General features: G+C 45.1%; 1 protein-coding gene across 1 annotated transcript; it reads right to left on the bottom strand.

Annotated features, from left to right (window-relative positions):
• Positions 1-1,233: 1,233 nt before the first annotated feature.
• LOC132390241 (E3 ubiquitin-protein ligase TRIM39-like) lies at positions 1,234-19,740 on the bottom strand. The gene is made up of 7 exons (XM_059962851.1): positions 19,702-19,740; positions 19,330-19,416; positions 18,760-18,855; positions 18,116-18,349; positions 16,277-16,299; positions 16,072-16,190; positions 1,234-5,105 (listed from the first exon to the last, which is right to left on the bottom strand). The coding sequence occupies exons 1-7, from the start codon at positions 19,738-19,740 to the stop codon at positions 4,555-4,557; spliced, it is 1,149 nt and encodes a 382-aa protein (XP_059818834.1). The 3' UTR covers positions 1,234-4,554.
• Positions 19,741-20,339: the final 599 nt, after the last annotated feature.

Here is a 20,339-nt window from a genome sequence, read left to right as displayed (position 1 = left end):
ACTATTTCAATGTGAAGCGTACAAGGCTGAAGAAAAATCAAATGCAGTCTTCAGTACAATCTTTGCGAGGGTAGATAGTTTTCAAATAAAAGCTATTAAATTATGGGACTAACATTAAATCAATTCACAGTTTGAGCTGGAAAAGGCACGTAATAATTGTGTTAAACATAAGGAAATAACATAAAGGGTAGCAAAGGTGAGTGGGCTGTTGGATTACTGAGATGCTCTTTTTATTTATTTATTATTTTTTTTAGAAAATTACAAAGAATAAATGTAATGAAAAATTAGTAAGAAAAAGAAAAATAATATTAATCCTCCCCCTCCCCACCTTAACCCTTATCTAAAGAAAGAAATAAAGAAGAAAAAGATTGCCTCGATATTGGAGGATACCCACATGCTCCATGGAGTTCAAAATAATTTTAATATTTATACTTACTTTCCCCAATTACATTATAATTTTATCTTCAAAGGACCTATATATTTAATCTCTTTTGTAGGTATGGGAGCCAAATTTTGAAAAATATATCATATTCATTTCTTAGATTATATGTAATTTTTTCAAGTGGAATACAACTATATATTTCATTATTCCATTGATCCATAGTTAAATATAACTCAGAATTCCAAGTAATTGCGATAACTTTTTTAGCTACTGCCAATACAATATATATAATTTTTTTCTGATACTTATTCAATTTAATTTTCAGTATTGTCCCTTCAATATCTCCTAATAAAAATAATATTGAACTATTTGGGAGTTGAACTACAGTACTTTGTTCCAATAAAAATCAGATATATCGAAAATGGTAGAATTTTAAAACAAGACCAAGTAGAATGTAAAAAAGTACCAATTTCTTGATTACATCGAAAGCATTGGTCAGACATATTTGAATTTAATCTATTTATTTTCTGTGGTGTTATATATAATTGATGTAAAAATTATATTGTATTAATCTAATTTGAACATTTATTGTATTTATCATACTATCAGAACATAATCTTGACCAGCTTTTTCCAACAATTTTAACATTCAAATCAGTTTCCCATTTTTGTCTTGATTTATGAATTCCAGGTTCAGTCTGTTTTTGAATCAAATTGTACATACAAGATGTAATTTTTAAAATTTTTCCTTTTTGAATTAATATTTCTATTTCACTAAGTTTTGGCATCAACATTGTTTGACCCAGCTTTTCTCGTAAATTGTCCTTTAATTGAAAATAAGAGAAAAGAGTGTTGTTTGATATTTTATATTTATTTTTTCATTCATCAAACGACATCAATATACCTCCTTCAAAACAATTACGTATATATTTAATCCCCTTTTGGAACCAATTATGTAAAAGTTTATTATCCATTGTAAAAAGAATAAGCCTATTTTGAATTAAAGTTTGTTTTTGCTAATAAAGATTTCTTTATCTTATCGTCCATATTTACCTTATTCCATAAATCAATCAAGTGTCTTAATATAGGAGATTCTTTTTTTTCCCGTATCAATTTGGATTCCCATTTATATGTAAAATCTTCTGGTATGTTTTCTCCTATCTTATCTAATTTTATTCTAATCCATGCCGGGTTTTTTTTTATCAAAAAAAGATACAATAAATCTAAGTTGATTTGCTTTATCATAATTCTTAAAATTTGGAAGTTGTAACCCTCCTAAATCAAATTTACATCTCAATTTTACTAATGATATTCTTGACATCTTTCCTTTCCAAAGAAATTTCCTTACATATTTATTTAGTTCTTGAAAAAACTTCTGCGGTAATTGTATTGGTAAAGTTTGGAATAAATATTGCAATCTATGGAATATATTCATTTTTACAGCATTAACTCTACCTATTAATGTTATTGGTAACATCATCCATTTATCAAGATCCTCTTTTATTTTTTTAATAATGGAAAATAATTTTGTTCATATAATTTTTTTACATCATTGTCAACTCTGATACCTAAATATTTTATCCCATTTATTGACCATCGAAATTGAGTTACTAATCGACATCGATTATAATTTCCTTTGGTAAGGGGTAAAATTTCACTTTTATCCCAATTTAATTTATACCCTGATACTTTCCCGTGTTCTTACAATTTAAAAGATAATCTTTGCAAAGATTGTAATGGGTTTGTTAAATAAATCAAAACATCATCAGCAAATAAATTAATCTTATATTCTTCTTGATTAACTCTAAAACCGCCAATATCTGAATCTGTTCTAATTCAGCTAATGGTTCTTTTGCCAATACAAATAAAGCAGGTGATAACGGGCAGCCTTGTCTAGTTGACCTCGTTAAGCAAAATGGTGTTGAAATCTGAGCATTTGTAACTACTTTAGCTTGAGGATTAGTATTTAAGGTTTTAATCCATTGTATAAAAGATTTTCCTACCTCATATTTTTCCAATACCTTAAACAAAAAATCCCATTCCAATCTATCAAATGCTTTTTCTGCATCCAAAGCAAATGCCACACTCATTTCCTCTCTTTTTTGTGCCAGCTGAATTATACTAAGTAACCAGGTTAGATTATCCATTGATTGTCTGATTTTAATAAAATCTGTTTGATCCATATGTATTAATTTTGGTAAATATTTAGATATTCTATTAGATAAAATTATCTGTAAAATTACAGATTATCTTATAATCTGTATTCAACAAAGAAATAGGCCTATATGATGTTGGTTTTAGAGGATCTCTTTTTTTGGCAATACAGTTATGATCGCTGTTAAAAAAGATTGTGGGAGTTTATGCATTCTTTCCACTTGGTATATTAATTCCATAAAGGGAGGAATTAATATATCTTTAATTTTTTTTTATAAAATTCAGGAGGAAAACCATCTTCTTCTGGGGATTTGTTACTCTGAAGTGATCCTAAAGCTTCTTCAACCTCTTTTAATGTAAAGGGCATATCTAATCCTTTCTGTTCTTCCAAGTTAAATTTTGGAAGGGTTATTTGTGATAAAAGATTTATCTATCTCAGTAATCTTATTTTGTGATTCTGATTGATATAGTTCAGTATATAAAAAAAGTAAAGTTTCATTAATTTCTAAAGGTTTATCAGCAACCTTATTTACACTTGCTCTAATTGCATTTATTGTTTTAAAAGCCTGTTCTGTTTTCAACTGCCAAGCAAGAATTTTATGTGATCTTTCACCTAATTCGTAATATTTCTGTTTAGTTCTCATAATTATTTTTTCTGTACGATATGTCTGGAGTGTATTATATTGTAGTTTTTTATTAACAAGTTGTCTTTGTTTTTCTTCTGTCATATATCTTTGAGATTCTTTTTCTAACTTTATGATCTTTTCCCAATTTTCCTTCTTAATTTTAGATGTATAACTTATAATCTGACCCCTTAAATATGCTTTCATCGCTTCCTATAATACAATTTTATCCTCAACTGAATGTAAATTTGTATCCAAAAAAAATTGAATCTGTTTTTTCATAAAATCACAAAAATCTTGACGTTTTAATAAAATTGTATTAAATCTCCATCTAAGTTTTATGTCTATTTGAATAAAATGAATAATCTCTTTCTCTTGGATTAATTTTTCTCCATATATCAATCAGGTTTAAATCTTTCATTAATGATAAAGTTAGTTTTATTACTTTTAATTTTGTAACAACTTTAGTTGACCTATCCAATACTGGATCTAAACAAAAATTAAAATCTCCGCCTGTTAATATTTTATCATTTGCGTCAGCCAAGTTCAAAAAATCTTCTTGTATGAATTTTGCATCATTTTCATTTGGTGCATAAATGTTCATAAAAGTCCATAATTCTGAAAAAAATTGACAATGTATAATCACATATCTCCCCACAGAATCAATTATTACATTTTGTATTTTAATTGGTAAAGATTTATTAACCGAAATTGCAACTCCTCTCGATTTTGAATTAAATGAAATTGCTATAACATTTCCAACCCAATCTCTATTTAATTTCTTATGCCTGTGAACTTACTGAACACATCCTTGCCAGAAAAAAAAACTTATCCCAATCCACTCTTCCTAGATCCTTTTCCATTTCCACAAAATTGGCCGTTCTCCAATTTTACCAGAACATTAAGCTGCCAGTTCTGCCCCTCACTGATAGCAGAAATGTCGTTATCCCACGTGTCAACCCAAGCCCTAAACTCATCTGTTTTACCGACAATACTCCGTGCATTGAAATAGATGTTCTTGAGAATATGTATATCATCTGCTTTTTTTTCATTTCCGTTTATACATGCAGTCCTCTCATGTTCCTTATCCTCCTGCACCTCACTATCTGCTCTAACACTCTGGTTCCCCTCCCTCTGCAAATCTAGATTAAATTCCCCGGAGCAGCACTGGCAAATCTACCCGCAAGAATGTTATTCCCCCCCCCCCCCGCCCAGTTTAGGGGCAAACCGTCCTGTCGGAACAGGCCCCACCTTCCCGGGAACAAAGCCCAATTGTCCAGAAACATGAAACCCTCCCTCCTGCACCATCCCCTGAGCCACGTATTTAGCTGCACTCTCCGCACATTTATATTTACAGGGACTTTACTCCTGACGCCGGTCCCGGCACTGGACCCGTTTACAGACCCGGAGCGGAACCGGAGCAGATTCTCAGCCACTGGTTCACATCCCAGGGCGCGAAGAAAGGATAAAGTTTCCCCGTGAATTTATTCCCAGTGAAGGTGTGGAGATGGGACTTGGTCTTCGCGTTGTAAAATGAAACTGTCCCGGACTCGTAACTGAGATAAACTCCCACCCTCCCGGGGATGGGACCGGCAGCGAGACGGGACTCGGGGGAGGTGAGACCGGACACGTCATAATCCCGATGTAACACGTCACCATCCCGCCCGATGACCCAGAATCCGGTCTCCGGACTCAGACTGACCCATCCCTCCCTCTCCACAGACTCTGCGGCGACTCCCAGAAACCAGACCCGATTCCCCGTCACCTCCACCTCCCAGTAATGTCTCCCCGATGTGAATCCCTCCGATCCCAGCACACAAGCCCAGAATGTGAATCTCTTCCCGGTGTCAGGGAGATTCCTCCGGGTCCAGGTCCGTCTCACACTCTTCCGATCCTCAGACACCTCGAGATACGGACTCGCCGTTTCCACATCCAGGGTGACAGAGACTGGGGGGAGAAGCAGAAAATTAGAGAGTCCGCGGGGATCGGGGGGAGACTCGGACGGCGGGGCCACGGGGATCGGGGGGAGACTCGGACGGCGGGGCCCCGGGGATCGGGGGGAGGCACGGACAGCGCGGCCCCGGGGATCGCGGGGAGACTCGGACAGCGGGGCCCCGGGGATCGGGGGGAGACTCGAACGGCGCGTCCCCGGGGATCGGGTGGGGGGGGAGACTCGGACAGCGCGGCCCCGGGGATCGGGGGAGACTCGGACAGTGCGGCCCCGGGGATCGCGGGGGAGACTCGGACAGCGCGACCCCGGGGATCGGGGGAGACTCGGACAGTGCGGCCCCGGGGATCGCGGGGGAGACTCAAACAGCGCGGCCCCGGGGATCGGGGGAGACTTGGACAGCGCGGTCCCGGGGATCGGGGGGAGACTCGGACAGCGGGGCCCCGGGGATCGGGGGGAGACTCGGACAGCGGGGTCCCGGGGATCGGGGGGAGACTCGGACAGCGCGGCCCCGGGGATCGGGGGAGACTCAGACAGCGCGGCCCCGGGGATCGGGGGAGACTCGGACAGCGGGGTCCCGGGGATCGGGGGGAGACTCGGACAGCGCGGCCCCGGGGATCGGGGGGAGACTCGGACAGCGGGGTCCCGGGGATCGGGGGGAGACTCGGACAGCGCGGCCCCGGGGATCGGGGGGAGACTCGGACAGCGCGGCCCCGGGGATCGGGGGAGACTCAGACAGCGCGGCCCCAGGGGATCGGGGGGAGACTCGGACAGCGCGGCCCCAGGGGATCGGGGGGAGACTCGGACAGCGCGGCCCCGGGGATCGGGGGGAGACTCGGACAGCGGGGCCCCGGGGATCGGGGGGGGGGGGGGAGACTCGGACAGCGAGGCCCCGGGGATCGGGGGGAGACTCGGACAGCGCGGCCCCGGGGATCGGGGGGAGACTCGGACAGCGCGGCCCCGGGGATCGGGGGGAGACTCGGACAGCGCGGCCCCGGGGATCGGGGGAGACTCGGACAGCGCGGCTCCGGGGATCGGGGGGAGACTCGGACAGCGGGGCCCCGGGGATCGGGGGGAGACTCGGACAGCGGGGTCCCGGGGATCGGAGGGAGACTCGGACAGCGGGGCCCCGGGGATCGGGGGGAGACTCGGACAGCGGGGCCCCGGTGATCGGGGGGAGACTCGGACAGCGCGGCCCCGGGGATCGGGGGGAGACTCTGGCAGCGCGGCCCCGGAATCGGGGGAGACTCGGACAGCGCGGCCCCGGGGATCGGGGGAGACTCAGACAGCGCGGCCCCAGGGGATCGGGGGGAGACTCGGACAGCGCGGCCCCAGGGGATCGGGGGGAGACTCGGACAGCGCGGCCCCGGGGATCGGGGGGAGACTCGGACAGCGGGGCCCCGGGGATCGGGGGGGGGGGGGGAGACTCGGACAGCGAGGCCCCGGGGATCGGGGGGAGACTCGGACAGCGCGGCCCCGGGGATCGGGGGGAGACTCGGACAGCGCGGCCCCGGGGATCGGGGGGAGACTCGGACAGCGCGGCCCCGGGGATCGGGGGAGACTCGGACAGCGCGGCTCCGGGGATCGGGGGGAGACTCGGACAGCGGGGCCCCGGGGATCGGGGGGAGACTCGGACAGCGGGGTCCCGGGGATCGGAGGGAGACTCGGACAGCGGGGCCCCGGGGATCGGGGGGAGACTCGGACAGCGGGGCCCCGGTGATCGGGGGGAGTCTCGGACAGCGCGGCCCCGGGGATCGGGGGGAGACTCTGGCAGCGCGGCCCCGGGGATCGGGGGAGACTCGGACAGCGCGGCCCCGGGGATCGGGGGGAGACTCGGGCAGTGCGGCCCCGGGGATAATAAATCAGCCATTCTTCTGAACTCCGGTGAGTACAGGCCCAGAACCATCAAACACCCCTCATATGTTAACTCTTTCATTCCTGGAATTATTCTTGTGAATCATCTGCACCCCCTCCAATGCCAGCACATGATTTCCGATAGAAGGGACCCAAAACTGCTCACAATACTCCCAGTGTGGTCTGACCAACGCCTTATAAAACCTCAGAATTACATCCTTGCTCTTGTACTCTAATCCTCTCGAAATGAAAGCAAACATTGAGTTTGCCAATCTTACCACTGACACAAACTGCAAGTTAACCTTCAGGGAATCCTGCACAAGGACACCCATGTCCGTTTGCACCTCTGATTTTTGAATTTCGCCCTGTTTACAGAATTGTCTATGCCTTTATTCCTTCGATCAAAGTCGTACCTGCCTATGTTTGTACCTGTCAAACTCTACCTGTACTACAAGATCCCTATTCCGTATACTGGTGCATTCAAATAAGACCATAAGACAAAGCAGCAGAAGCCGGCCATTCGGCCCTTCGAATCTCCTCCGCCATTTTATCATAAGCTGATCCATTCTCTCATTTAGTGCCACTCCCCCACCCACTCACCATGACCTTTGATGCCCTGGCTACACAGATACTGATCAATCTCTGCCTTAAATACACTCAATGACCTGGACTCCACTGCCGCAACAAATTCACAGATTCACCACCCTCTGGCTAAAAAAATTTCTTTGCATCTCCGTTCTGAGTGGGCGCCCTTCAATCCTTAAGTCATGCTCTCTCGTACTAGACTCCCCCACCATGGGAAACAACTTTGCCACATCCACTCTGTCCATGCCTTTTAAAATTCGACATGTTTCCGTGAGGTTCCTCCTCATTCTTCTAAACTGCATGGAGTTCAGTCCAAGAGTGATCAAATGTTCCTCACATGTTAACCCTCTCATTCCCGGAATCATTCTGGTGAATCTGCTCTGAACCCTCTCCAATGTCAGAACATCCCTTCTTAAATAAGGAGCCCAAATCTGCACACAGTATTCCAAGTGAGGTCTTACCACTGCCTTATAGAGCCTCAACATCACATCCCTGCTCTTATATTTTATTCCTCTAGAAATGAATGTCAACATTGTATTCACCTTCTTCACCACCGACTCAACCTGGAGGTTAACCTTAAGGGTATCCTGCACGAGCACCCTCAAGTCCCGTTGCATCTCAGAACTTTGAATTCTCTCTCCACTTAAATAATAATCTGCCCGTTTATTTCTTCTGCCAACGTGCATGACCATACACTTTTCAACATTGTATTTCATTTGCCACTTCTTTGACCATTCTCCAAATCTATCCAAGTCTCTCTGCAAACTCTCTGTTTCCTCAGGTGGGGGAGTTTCCACCTACCTTTGTATCATCAGCAAACTTAGCCACAAAGCCATCTTTTCCATAATCCAAATCGTTGATATACAACGTAAAAAGAAGTGGCCCCAACACGGACCCCTCTGGAACACCACTTTTAACTGGCAGACAACCAGAATGGGATCCATTATTCCCACTCTCTGTTTCCTCCCAATCAGCCAACGCTCTATCGACATATGTAACTTTCCCGTAATTCCATGGGCTCTTATCTTGTTTAGTAACCTCATGTGTGGCAGCTTGTCAAAGGCCTTCTGAAAATCCAAATACACAACATCCACTGCATCTCCCTTGTCCAGCCTAATTGTAATCTCCTCAAAAGATTTCCATGGGTTTGTCAGGCAGGATTTTCCTTTAAGGCAACCATGCTGAGTTTGGCCTATCTTGCCATATGCCTCCAGGTACTCCGTAACCTCATCCTTGACAATTGACTCCCACCGATGTCAAGCTCACAGGTCTATAATTTACTTTTTGCTTCCTTGCCCCTTTCTTAAATACCAGAGTGGCATTTACAATCTTCCACTCCTCCGGAACCATGTCAGAATCTATTGACTTTTGAAAGATCATTGCTAATGCCTCCGCGATCTCCACAGCTACTTCCTTCAAAACACAAGGGTGAATTCCATCTGGTCCTGGAGATTTATCTACCCTGAGACTATCCAGCTTCCTGAGTACTTTCTCTGTCGTAATTATGACAGCGCACACTTCTCTTCCCTGACACCCTTGAGTGTCCGGTATACTGCTGATATCTTCCTCAGTGAGGACTGATGAAAATACTCGTTCAGTTCCTCAGCCATCTCCTTATCTCCCATTACTTTTTCTCCAGCATCATTTTCTATCAGTCCTATATCCACTCTCACCGGTTTTTTACTCTTTATATACTTGAAAAAGCTTTTGGTATCTTCTTTGATATTATTTGCTAGCTTTCTTTCATAGTTCATCTTTTCCCTCTTAATGGCCTTCTTAGTTTCCTTTTGTAAGCTTTTAAAAACTTTCCAATACTCTGTCTTCCCAGTAATTTTTGCTTCCTTGAATGCCCTCTCCTTTGCTTTTACTTTGGCTTTCACTTCTCTTGTCAGCCACGGTTGCATCTTTTTCCATTCGAAAATTACTTCTTTTTTGGAATATATCTGTCTTGCACCTTCCTCACTTCTCGCATAAACTCCAGCCACTGCTGCTCTGCTGTCCTTCCGCTAGTGTCCCTTTCCAGTCAAATTTGGCCAGTTCCTCTCTCATGCCACTGTATTTTCCTTTCCTCCACTGCAATACCGACACATCGGATTTCTGCTTCTCTTTCTCAAATTTCACAGTAAAGTCAATCATGTTACGATCACTGCCACCTAACAGTTCCTTCACCTCAATCTCTCTAATTACCTCTGGGTCATTACACAATATCCAATCCAGTACCTCTGATCCCCCAGTGGGCTCAACAACAAACTGTTCTGAAAAGTCATCTCGCAGACATTCTTCAAATTCTCTGTCTTGAGATCCAGTGTCGATCTGATTTTCCCAATCCACTCGCATGTTAAAATCCCCCACAATTATCATAACACTGCCCTTCTGGCAAGCCTTTTCTATTTCCTGTTGTAATTTGTAATCCACATCGCTGCAGCTGTTAGGAGGTTGGTAGATAACTGCCATCAGGGTCCTTTTACCCCTGCGATTTCTTAGCTCAACCCATAAAGATTCTGCACCTTCCGATCCTATGTCACCTTTTTCCCATCCCCCTGCCAAATTAGTTTAAACCCTCCCTAACAACTCTGTTAAACATTTCTGCTATGATATTGATCCCCTTCGGGTTCAGGTGTAACCCATCCTTTTTGAACAGTTAATACTTCCCCCAGAAGAGATCCCAATGATCCAAGAATCTGAAGCCCTGCCCCCTGCACCAGTCTCTCAGCCACACATTCATCAGCCTGATCCTACTATTCTTGCCCTCGCTAGCACGTGGCACAGGCAGCAATCCTGAGATTACTACCCTGGAGGTCCTGCTTCTCAGCTTCATTCCTAACTCCCAGAAATCTCTCTTCAGGACCTCCTCCCTTTTCCTCTCTATGTCATTGGTACCAACATGTACCAAGACAGCTGGCTGCTCGCCCTCTCCCTTCAGAATATTCTGGACCCGATCCGAGACATCCCGTACCCTGGCACCTGGGAGGCAGCACACCATGCGGGTATCTCTACCAGGCAAACAGAATCTCCTGTCTGTTCCCCTGACTATGGAATCCCCTATGACTACCGCATTCCTCTTCTCCCTCCTTCCCTCCTGCACAACAGCGCCAGGCTCAGTGTCAGAGACCCGGTCATTGTGGCCGTCCCCTGTCAGGTCATCCACCTCAACAGCATCCAAAACGATATACTTGTTGCTGAGGGGGGCAGACACAGTGGTGCTCTCCACTACCCTGCCATTTCCCTTCCCTCTCCTGACAGTCACCCAGTTTTCTGACCCCTGTAGCCTAGGGATGACTACCTCTCTGTAGCTCCCGTCTATCACCACTTCATTTTCTCTAATACGCAGTAGGTCATCAAGCTGCTGCTCCAGATCCCTAACACGGTCTCCGAGAAGCTGAATCTCGGTTCACCTGGTGCAGATGTGGCTATCAGGGAGGCTGGAGGTCTCCCAGGATTCCCACATCTGACACCCTGAACAAAGCACTAACCCTGCAGACATGCTACCTAATTCTACAGGAATGAAACAAAGAAAGATAGGTCTACTGACCCACTTACTTCGCCAAGAACACAAACTTTTTAAACGGTTAACTAATGTGCCCTGCTGTTCCCCCGTCCGTCCAGGCCGATTTGCTAAGGGGAGAAAAAGAGTCGGTGCCTCGCTCTCGCCTCTTTCCGTTACCGCTTAAGCCCGTTGAGCCAAAGCCCTACACTCTGCTGCCACCCACTCCGCTGCCCGCGGTATAGGGTGGTCATCTTTTTAAACTCTCCGCGCTGTCCTGCGCAGTCTCGCCGTCCTTGTACACAAAGTTTTTTTTTAAACGGTCTTCCTTCAGAATTTAGCTCCCACACCGCCCTTCTTGTACCAATCTCAAAAAAACACCTTCAGTCCTGTATTCATCAGCCTATTCCACACTGTCCACATGAACTTAAGCAAGGCCTTTGATGTCGATGATAGACCACACTTGGAGTATTGTCTGCATTTCCGGTTCCCGAATATGGGGAGGATGTCATTACGCTGGACGGGGGGCTTCAGGAGGATGTTACCAGGACTGGGGGCTTGAGTTAAAAGCAAAGAGTGAGTAAGCTTGGGCTATTCAGCTGTAGTGTAGGATGTTCAGGTGTGACCCCTTATCAAGGTAAATAATTCTAAGGAGCTTAAATAACGTTCTTTTTCCAAGAAATGGGAGTACAGAACCAGAGGCCTCAGATTGAAAGTGAGATGGGAAATCGGGTAACATTCTCAGAGAGAGGGAGGTTGGTGAACGGAATTTGCCCTCAGACGCTGTAGAAACAGGTAAAAATAACATATTTTAAAATAAATACACAGATGGGAAATGGTTAGAGGGATGGGGGGGGGGCAAACACACACAAATGGGCCATGCTCAAGAAGACATCTTAGTCTTGCAGATTGATGAAGTGGGCCGTGAGTTCAACATCCGTCAAACCCTCCCAGATCATCCTCCTGAGGAATCTCACCCCGGAGTCTGTCTGTGAAGTGTTGATGTGACGTCACGTCAGAGGGCAGCTCAGTGACACAGAACAAACAGACTGGGTAAGGACGGCAGATTTCAATCCTAAATGGGAATTTGTGCCTGTTTCTGTGGCTGTGTGTCACACTCTGATAGTATATCGTGTGTGTCTGTGTGTGTGTGTGTGTGTGTGTGTGTGTGTGTGTGTGTGTGTGTGTGTATACACATTGAAGGATAGTGTGCACATTGAGGAATTTGTATGCTACAGTGTGTCATCACATGTCTGGTGTGTGTTGACAATGTGTCACACGTGATTGAGTTGTTTAAATGAATAAATGACTGTCTCTGAAGAGACTGGTTTCCAGGTTACTGAGGGAAATAACAATGTACATTGCTGAGGCTCTGACTACAATCTGCCTGTCCTTCCTGTGTATGTGTGTGAGGGAGCTTTGCCAGGCCGGTTATGCTGTGTGTGCTTCTCCCGAGATGAAATCTTGACCCATGTCAATGCTTGTTGGTGTGTCCGAGCTCATTCTCACAATGCTTCAATGTAGTGGTCAGATCACCATGAGACATAGGAGCAGAATTAGGCCATTTGCCTATCGAGTCTGCTCCGCCATTCAATCATGGCTGATCCTTATTTTCCCTCCTCAGCCCCACTCCCTGGTCTTCTTCCCGTAACCTTTGATGCTGTGTCCAATCTAGAACCTATCATGCTCTGCCTTAAATACACCCAACAGGTTCCACAAATTCAACAGCTGCTGGCACAAATTTCTCCACATGTTTTAAATAGATTCCCCCTCTGTCTTGAAGCTGTGCCCTCTTGTCCTAAACTCCACCACCATGGGAAACATCCTTTCCACATCTACTCTGTCTAGGACTTTCAACATTCGAAAGGTTTCTAGGAATTTCAACATTTGAAAGGTTTCAATGAGATTCCCCCTCATCTTTCTAAATTCCAGCGAGTACAGACACAGAGCTATCAAACGTTCCTCGTATGATAACCCTTTCATTCCTGGAGTCATCCTTATGAAATGAACCTTCTGCAATGCCAGCACATCTTTTCTTAGACGAGGAGCCCAAAATTGTTCACAATACTCAAGGTGAGTCTTCACCAGTGCCTTATAAATCCTCAGCATCACATCCCTGCTCTTGAAATGAATGCTATTTAAACCGATTGAATTCAATGCTAACATTGGATTTGCCTTCCTCACCACTGACTCTACCTGCAAGTTACCATTTAGGAAGTTCTGCAGAATGACTGCTAAGTCCAATTTCGTCTCAGATTTTTTTGATTTTTCTCCCCATTTGAAAATCTGCACATTATTTCTACGACCAAAGTGCAGGACCATGTATTTTCCAACATTGTATATAATTTGCCAATTTCTTTCCCTTTCTCCTCATCCAAGTCCTTGTCAGGACTAACTGTTTCCTCAACACTACCGGCCCCACCGCCAATCTTCGTATCATCTGCAAAGCCTGGAAACAAAGCCATCTACTCTAGGACAAGAGGGTATGACTTCAGGATTGAAGGACGTCCTTTTAGAACTCAGATGCAGAGAAATTACTTTAGTCAGTGTGTGTGGAGAATCTGTGGAATTTGTTGCGACATGTGGCTGTGGAGGCCAAGGCATATTTAAGGCAGAGATGTACCGGTGCTCATTTAGCCAGGGCATCAAATGGTATGGGGTGAAAGCAGGGGAGTGGGGATGACCGGAAGAATTGGGTCTTCCCATGACTGAATATTGGAGCAAACTCAATGGGCCGAATGGCCTATTTCTGCTCCTATATCTTATTGTCTATTCCATCAGCTAATTCTTGATATACAGCATAAAATGAAGGTGTCCTAACACCTGTGTCCCTGTGGAACAGGACTCACTGGCAGCCAACCAGGAAAGGTTCCGTTTACTCCCATTCGCTGTTTCCTACCAATCAGCCAATGTTCTAACCATGCCTGTAACTGTTCTGTAATACCATGGCCTCTTAACCTGGTTACCACCTTCATGTGTGGCACTTTGTCAAAGGCCTTCCGAGATTCCAAATATACAACATCCACTGCATCCCCTTTATCGATCCTGCTTGTAATCTCCTCAAAGAATCCCAACAGGTTTGTCAGGCAGGATATTCCCTAACGAAGCCAAGCTGACTTGTCCTATCTTGTCCAGTGTCACCAAGTATTCCATAACCTCATACTTAACAACTGACTCCAATTTCTTCCCAACCACAGATGTGAGGCAAACTGGTCAATAATTTCCTTTCTGCTGCCTTCCTCCTTACTTAAAGAGTCAAGTGACATTTGCCATTTTCCAGTCCTCTGGCACCATGCCAGGGTCCAATGATTTTGAAAGATCATTTGGAATGCCTCCATAATTTCTACTGCGACCTCTTTCAGAACACGGGTGCAGTTCATCTGGTCTGGGTGACTTATGTATCTTTAGGGCTTTCAGCTTTTTGAGCAGCTTCTCCCTTGTAACAGTAACTGCACTCACTACTCTTCCCTCACACTCTTCAACACCGGGCACAGTGCTGGTGTCTTCCACGGTGAATAATGGTGCAAAATATTTGGCTTATCTGCCATCTCTTTATCCTCTGTTATTATCCATCCAGCCTCATTTTCTAGCTGTCCTACATCCACTCTCATCTCTGTTTTATTTTTTCACAATACTTGAAAAATAATTTGATATTGTTTGCTATCTTGTTTTCCAAAGATAGGTGTGTAAAAAGGGCCAGAAGGATCATTGGATACCAGAGTCACTCCAACCACAAACTGTACCAGTTGCTACCATCCGGGATACGGTACCACAGCATAAAAGCCGGGAGCAACAGGCTCCGGGACAGCTTCTTCAACCAGGCCAGTTCAATTCAAATCAATTTCTTGTTTATTTTTTCCCACCCAATCATCCTTTTAGTTCCCCTCTGTAGATATTTAAAAGCTTCCCAATCCTCTCCCTTCCGAATAATTTTTGTTTAGTTGTATGCCCTCTCCTTTGCCTTTACATTAACTTTTCTTCTCTTGTCAGCCATGGTTGTACTATTTCGCCATTTGAGTATTTATTTATTTTTGGAGTACATCTATCCTCATTTTCCCAGAAACTGACACCATTTCTGCTCTGCACTCATCCCTGCCAGCATCTCTTTCCAATTTGCTTTGACCAACTCCTTTCTCAGACCACTGTAATTTCTTTCATTTCTCTGAAATACTACAATGTCAGGCTTTACTGTCTCCTTACCAGATTTCAAGTTGAACTCGGTCATGTTGTGAGCTCTGCCTCCTAAGGTTTCTTTTAACTGCTCCCCTCTGGTTCAATACATAACACCCAATCCATTAGAGCTGTTCCCCAAGTAGGCTCAATGGCAAACTGCTCTAGAAAGCCATCACATTGCATTCAACAAACTCACTCTCTTGAAATCCTTTACCAACCTGATTTTCCCAATTGCCCTGCATGTTGAAATCTCCCATGATTATCATAACATTGTCCTTTTCATCAGCCTTTCCTATTTCCAGTTGTAATCTGTGGGCCTCAACCCACTGACTGTTGGGAGGCCTGTATATGACTGGTGTCAGTGTCATTTTTACTTTTGCAGTTCCTTACCTCAACCCACAAGATTCAACATCTTCCAATCCTATGTCACATCTTGCTACTGATTTACCAGCAGAGCCACACCACCCCCTCACCCGACCTTCCTATACCACCAATACATTGTGTAACCTTGGACATTCAGATCCCAACTACAACCATGATTCCGCGATGGCCACAACAACATCACAACACCAGTTCCTCTGGTTGGATCCAAACTTATGCACTGGTGTGTTAGTGCATTCGCCTGGGATTGGAACACAGTGGTTCATCCGCCAGTCCCGTGTATTGGTTGTATTGTGACCCTGTGCTGGTGTGTCCAGGGGTCTGACATCTCCAGCTGACCATGTGACAGTGATGCCTCCCAGTCAGTGGGGTTGATGTGGAATAAACTTCAGTTCCCCTTCAGCCCAGTATTACAGACAATCTTTGCCTCAAATTGGAACTAAATTGATCTTCATAAACAAGGAGAAATGAATCTTTGTAAGTTTTACCTCGATTAATAGCATCAAGCGTTTCTCTCAGCACTGTGTTCAACAAATAGAGGTGATCGAATTTTTCAACCGGTAGGGTCTCATCTGTCACTGACAATTCCTGGATATCGTCATTAATCCTGTAAATATTAAACTGCTGGTTATAAATTGCTATTCTGAACTATTTTCAAATCCATTCAGGGTTTCAGTAAAGAGCCTGTCCTACCTTCTGTTCCGACGAGCTTCTTCCTGAAATAAATAAAACACAAATCTGATTAGACTTGCACTTACTGTCCACATCCTGAACTTCATCCAAATCATTACAAGGAGTTGAAAATTCCAACTCCCACAGTCACTCACACACACGGACAATACAGAACCATGGGGTAAATTACAGGGAAAGTTTCTGAATGTGAAACCATTACTGAGAGGAAGAAACTTACAGGGAAGACAGGACAGGCTGTGCATTTTCATCTGGATATGACGTCAGTGTGATAGGATGGAGGAATTTAAGATCAGTGATCTATGTGATTATGTGCGGGTGGAGGAAGTATCTCTATTTATGGGGAGACTCGTGGGGAGATGTAATTCCAGATGGATTTTAACAAATTCCACAAGAAATTTAGTGAGGAGGATGTGAAACTTGCTGCCACAGGAGTGGATGAAATGGAACAGCAGAGTGACTGTAATGGGGAGGCTGGATAAACACGTGAGGGACCAGGGAGTTCGGGGCACTGTTGCTGGCTGCGGTGAGTAGGTGGCAGGAGGATTGTGAAGCAGGGATACTGATAGAAGATGGACCTAATGGCCTGTTTATGATAGAGAATGGGATATAATCCCATGCAAAATATATCCAAAAAATAAAGAGACATTGAAAGTTTCCATAATCTGATGGAAACCGGATATGGAGGATAAGTCTGAGTTGTGGGTCAAATTCTTTGTTCTCACTGATTGACAGAGAGACCCTCACACCAACTGCAACAGACACACTCACAGCCTGTGACTGGAACCGGGTGTTAATGGGAGTTTCAGAGGATATTTAATGCGGTAAATAAGGAAACAGTCAGCAGCTCTGTGTTATGATCGGAGTAAATAATTTCAGAGAGATTTGCATTTTGTCCTGGGGTGTACAGAAGTTGTGGAAGCCCAGTTTTAGGACAATAGACAACAGACAATAGGTGCAGCTGTAGGCCATTCGGCCCTTCTAGCCAGCACAGCCATTCACTGTGATCATGGCTGATCATACACAATCAGTACCCCGTTCCTGCCCTCTCCCCAAATCCCTTGACCCCGCTATCTATAAGAGCTCTATCTAACTCTCTCTTGAATGCATCCAGAAACTTGGCCTCCACTGCCTTCTGGGGCAGAGCATTCCACATATCCACCACTCTCTGGGTGAAAAAGTTTTTCCGCATCACTGTTCTAAATGGGCTACCCCTTATTCTTAAACTGTGGCCTATAGTTCTGGACTCACCCATCAGCGGAAACATGCTTCCTGCCTCCAGCGTGTCCAATCCCTTAATAATCTTATTATTATGGGACAACAACAACCCTGAATAGATGCAACAATTGTCTGGTGAGAAACAGTTTACTGCCATTTGTAAATGCTGTGTGTAGGAGCAACACGTCTGTTTTCTGTCTGCATTGTATTCTGTGTTACGTGTTTATTATGGTAACTCGTCACGTGATTGGGGACGTGGTAAAAGCGAAGGGAAAAGGTTACGTATCTGTACATTGTTCTGGGCAGTTTTGAGCTGGGAACGGGCGGATGTCATTCTGTTCTTGACCGCTGTGTTGCATCTTACTTTACAATGAATTACCCTGAAGTTTCATCGCTTCAAGATTGTATTTTACTAATGAAGGACTGAAAGCGTATCTTCGACATTTTGAAATGTCATTATTGGAGTGATGGGAGGGTGCATCATGCAAGTATAACAACTTGTGTGAGGTCGCCAGCAGCGGCAATTGATTTGTTAGAATTGGCCGCTGTGCTGTGTTTATTTCAAATATACCACTGTTCATTTCGTGCCCTTTGACAGAAACAAATTGAAATATAATCCCTCACCTTCAGAAATATCACACCATCTTTCTGATCCATCTGTTCCTTTAACTTAGTGATTTCCTCCTGAATACTCCTTATATTCTCTTGAAGTGCTAGAAGATTTTTCTCCATTGGGTTGAGAATCCTCTTCTCTTCTTCCCTGAGATCCCTGAGTAAGCTCTGCTCTTTCTCAGTGATAATCTGGCGCAGTTCAGCAAACTGGGATGTGATGTGGGACTGAACACTGTGTGACTGTTCCTGTCGAAGGAAAGGTGAAGATTAATATACTGCATTGCTGTGCTCTGTTTCCTTTTGTCGTTCAGTTCGGTCTATTGGAGTCCATGCTACTTCTGAGAGCATTCCCGTCAACACCATTCCCTCACGTTTTCCTGAAACCTACTCTCACATATTGAACCATAAACTCCCATCTGATTCACACACACCTTCCCCACCTTTTCAGGGTTAACGGTAATTAGCCATTCATCCAGCATGTCCCTGGGATGTGTCGGAGTCTCTCGTGGTCACAGGGAGAGCATGCAAACTCCACACAGACAGCAGCAGAGGTTAGGATCGAACCCAGGTCACTGGAGCTGCGATACTCTGCTATTCTGCATTAAATGGAGCAAAACTCGACAGTAATATCAGAAATTCCGCTCAGGAAGCCTCACCCGAACTCCGGAAATCTTCTCTTTCTGTTGCTGCTCCTTTTCCTGGAAGTCTGATTTCTTTTTTGTGAGAGAGTCTAAGGAAGATTTTAGCTGATCCTGGAAGTCAGAGAGTGAAGGAAATAGAAACAAAGATGCATCAAAAGAAACAGGTGATCAAACCCGATTATCACACAAAATGACGGAGGAACTCAGTGAGTCAGGCAGCATCTATTCAGGGGAAATAAACAGTCGGTGTTCCGGGATGAGACCCTTCTTTGCGACTGGGAAGGAATGGGAGAGAAGCCAGAATAAAAAGGTTGGGGATGAGAACCAGCTGACAAGTGACGGGTGAGACAACGTGAGGGGGAACGTGGGGGAGGGTGATGAAGTGAGAAGCTGAGAGGGGACAGGTGGAAGAGGTAAAGGGCTGGAGAAGAAGGAATCTAATACGAGAGGACAATCGACCGTGGAAGAAACGGGAGGAACTAGGCTGTTTGCGGCCCTGAATGGCGACGAGGGGGGAGGTTAGGAGTCAGGTGTTGCAAAGGACAAAGGAAATGTGTTAAGTGTTAAATTAACGTTAGTTTTTACCTTATAGTTTTTAACAGCCTCTTTAATCAGCACAAATCGATACTCTCTGTGTTCCTGCGCAGCTGCACAGATCACACAGATCAGTGTCTTGTCCGTTTCACAAAACAGCTTCAGTTCTTCCTCATGTTCCTCGCAGTGACGTTTACTTTCCTTCCCTTTCGGATTCAGGTTTAGATTTCGAGCTTTTTCAGCCAGATTTGCTAAGGCCCGATTCACCCTGAGGGTGCGGTCAGTAAACTCCTCTCGACATTCCGGGCAGGAGTTTTTCTGCTCCCTTTCCCAACACTGTGTGATACAAGAGCGACAGAAGTTGTGTCCACACTCCAGTATAACCGGATCGGTGAAGAAATCCAGGCAGATGGGACAAATTACCTCCTCGGTCCAACTCTCGGCCGGTCCTTTCGAAGCCATGTTAACTCCAGCACTTCCTGATTCAGAATGCTTTCACTTTCGGAGAGCTGCTGATCCCCTGCAGTACCGGGATTGTCCACTACGCGCGCTGCAGACTCGGGGAATCACACAACACACACACAATGCTGGTGGAACACAGCAGGCCAGGCAGCATCTGTAGTGAGAAGCACTGTCGACGTTTCGGGCCGAGACCCTTCGTCAGGACAGCTGGTGTGGTATAGTGCGTCCGGTTCTCCCGGTGTGGCCTTTTGTATATTGGTGAGACCCGACGCAGACTGGGAGACCGTTTCGCTGAACACCTACGCTCTGTCCGCCAGAGAAAGCTGGATTTCCCAGTGGCCACACATTTTAATTCAACGTCCCAGTCCCATTCTGATATGTCTATCCATGGACTCCTCTACTGTCAAGATGAAGCCAAGAGAAACAACGCCTGGGTAGCCTCCAACCTGATGGCATGAACATTGACTTCCGTTAATGCCCCTCCTTCCCTTCTTACCCCATCCCTGACATATTTAGTTGTTCGTCTTTTTTTTTCTCTCTCCCTCTCCCCATCACTGCCTGTTCTCCATCTCTTTCCAGTGCTCCCTTCCCCTTTCGTT

The sequence above is a fragment of the Hypanus sabinus genome, unplaced genomic scaffold, assembly GCF_030144855.1.
Source record: "Hypanus sabinus isolate sHypSab1 unplaced genomic scaffold, sHypSab1.hap1 scaffold_812, whole genome shotgun sequence".
Lineage (NCBI taxonomy): Eukaryota > Metazoa > Chordata > Chondrichthyes > Myliobatiformes > Dasyatidae > Hypanus > Hypanus sabinus.
The sequence above is the reverse complement of the archived record's forward strand: the minus strand, read 5'-3'. Positions and strand labels throughout refer to the sequence as shown.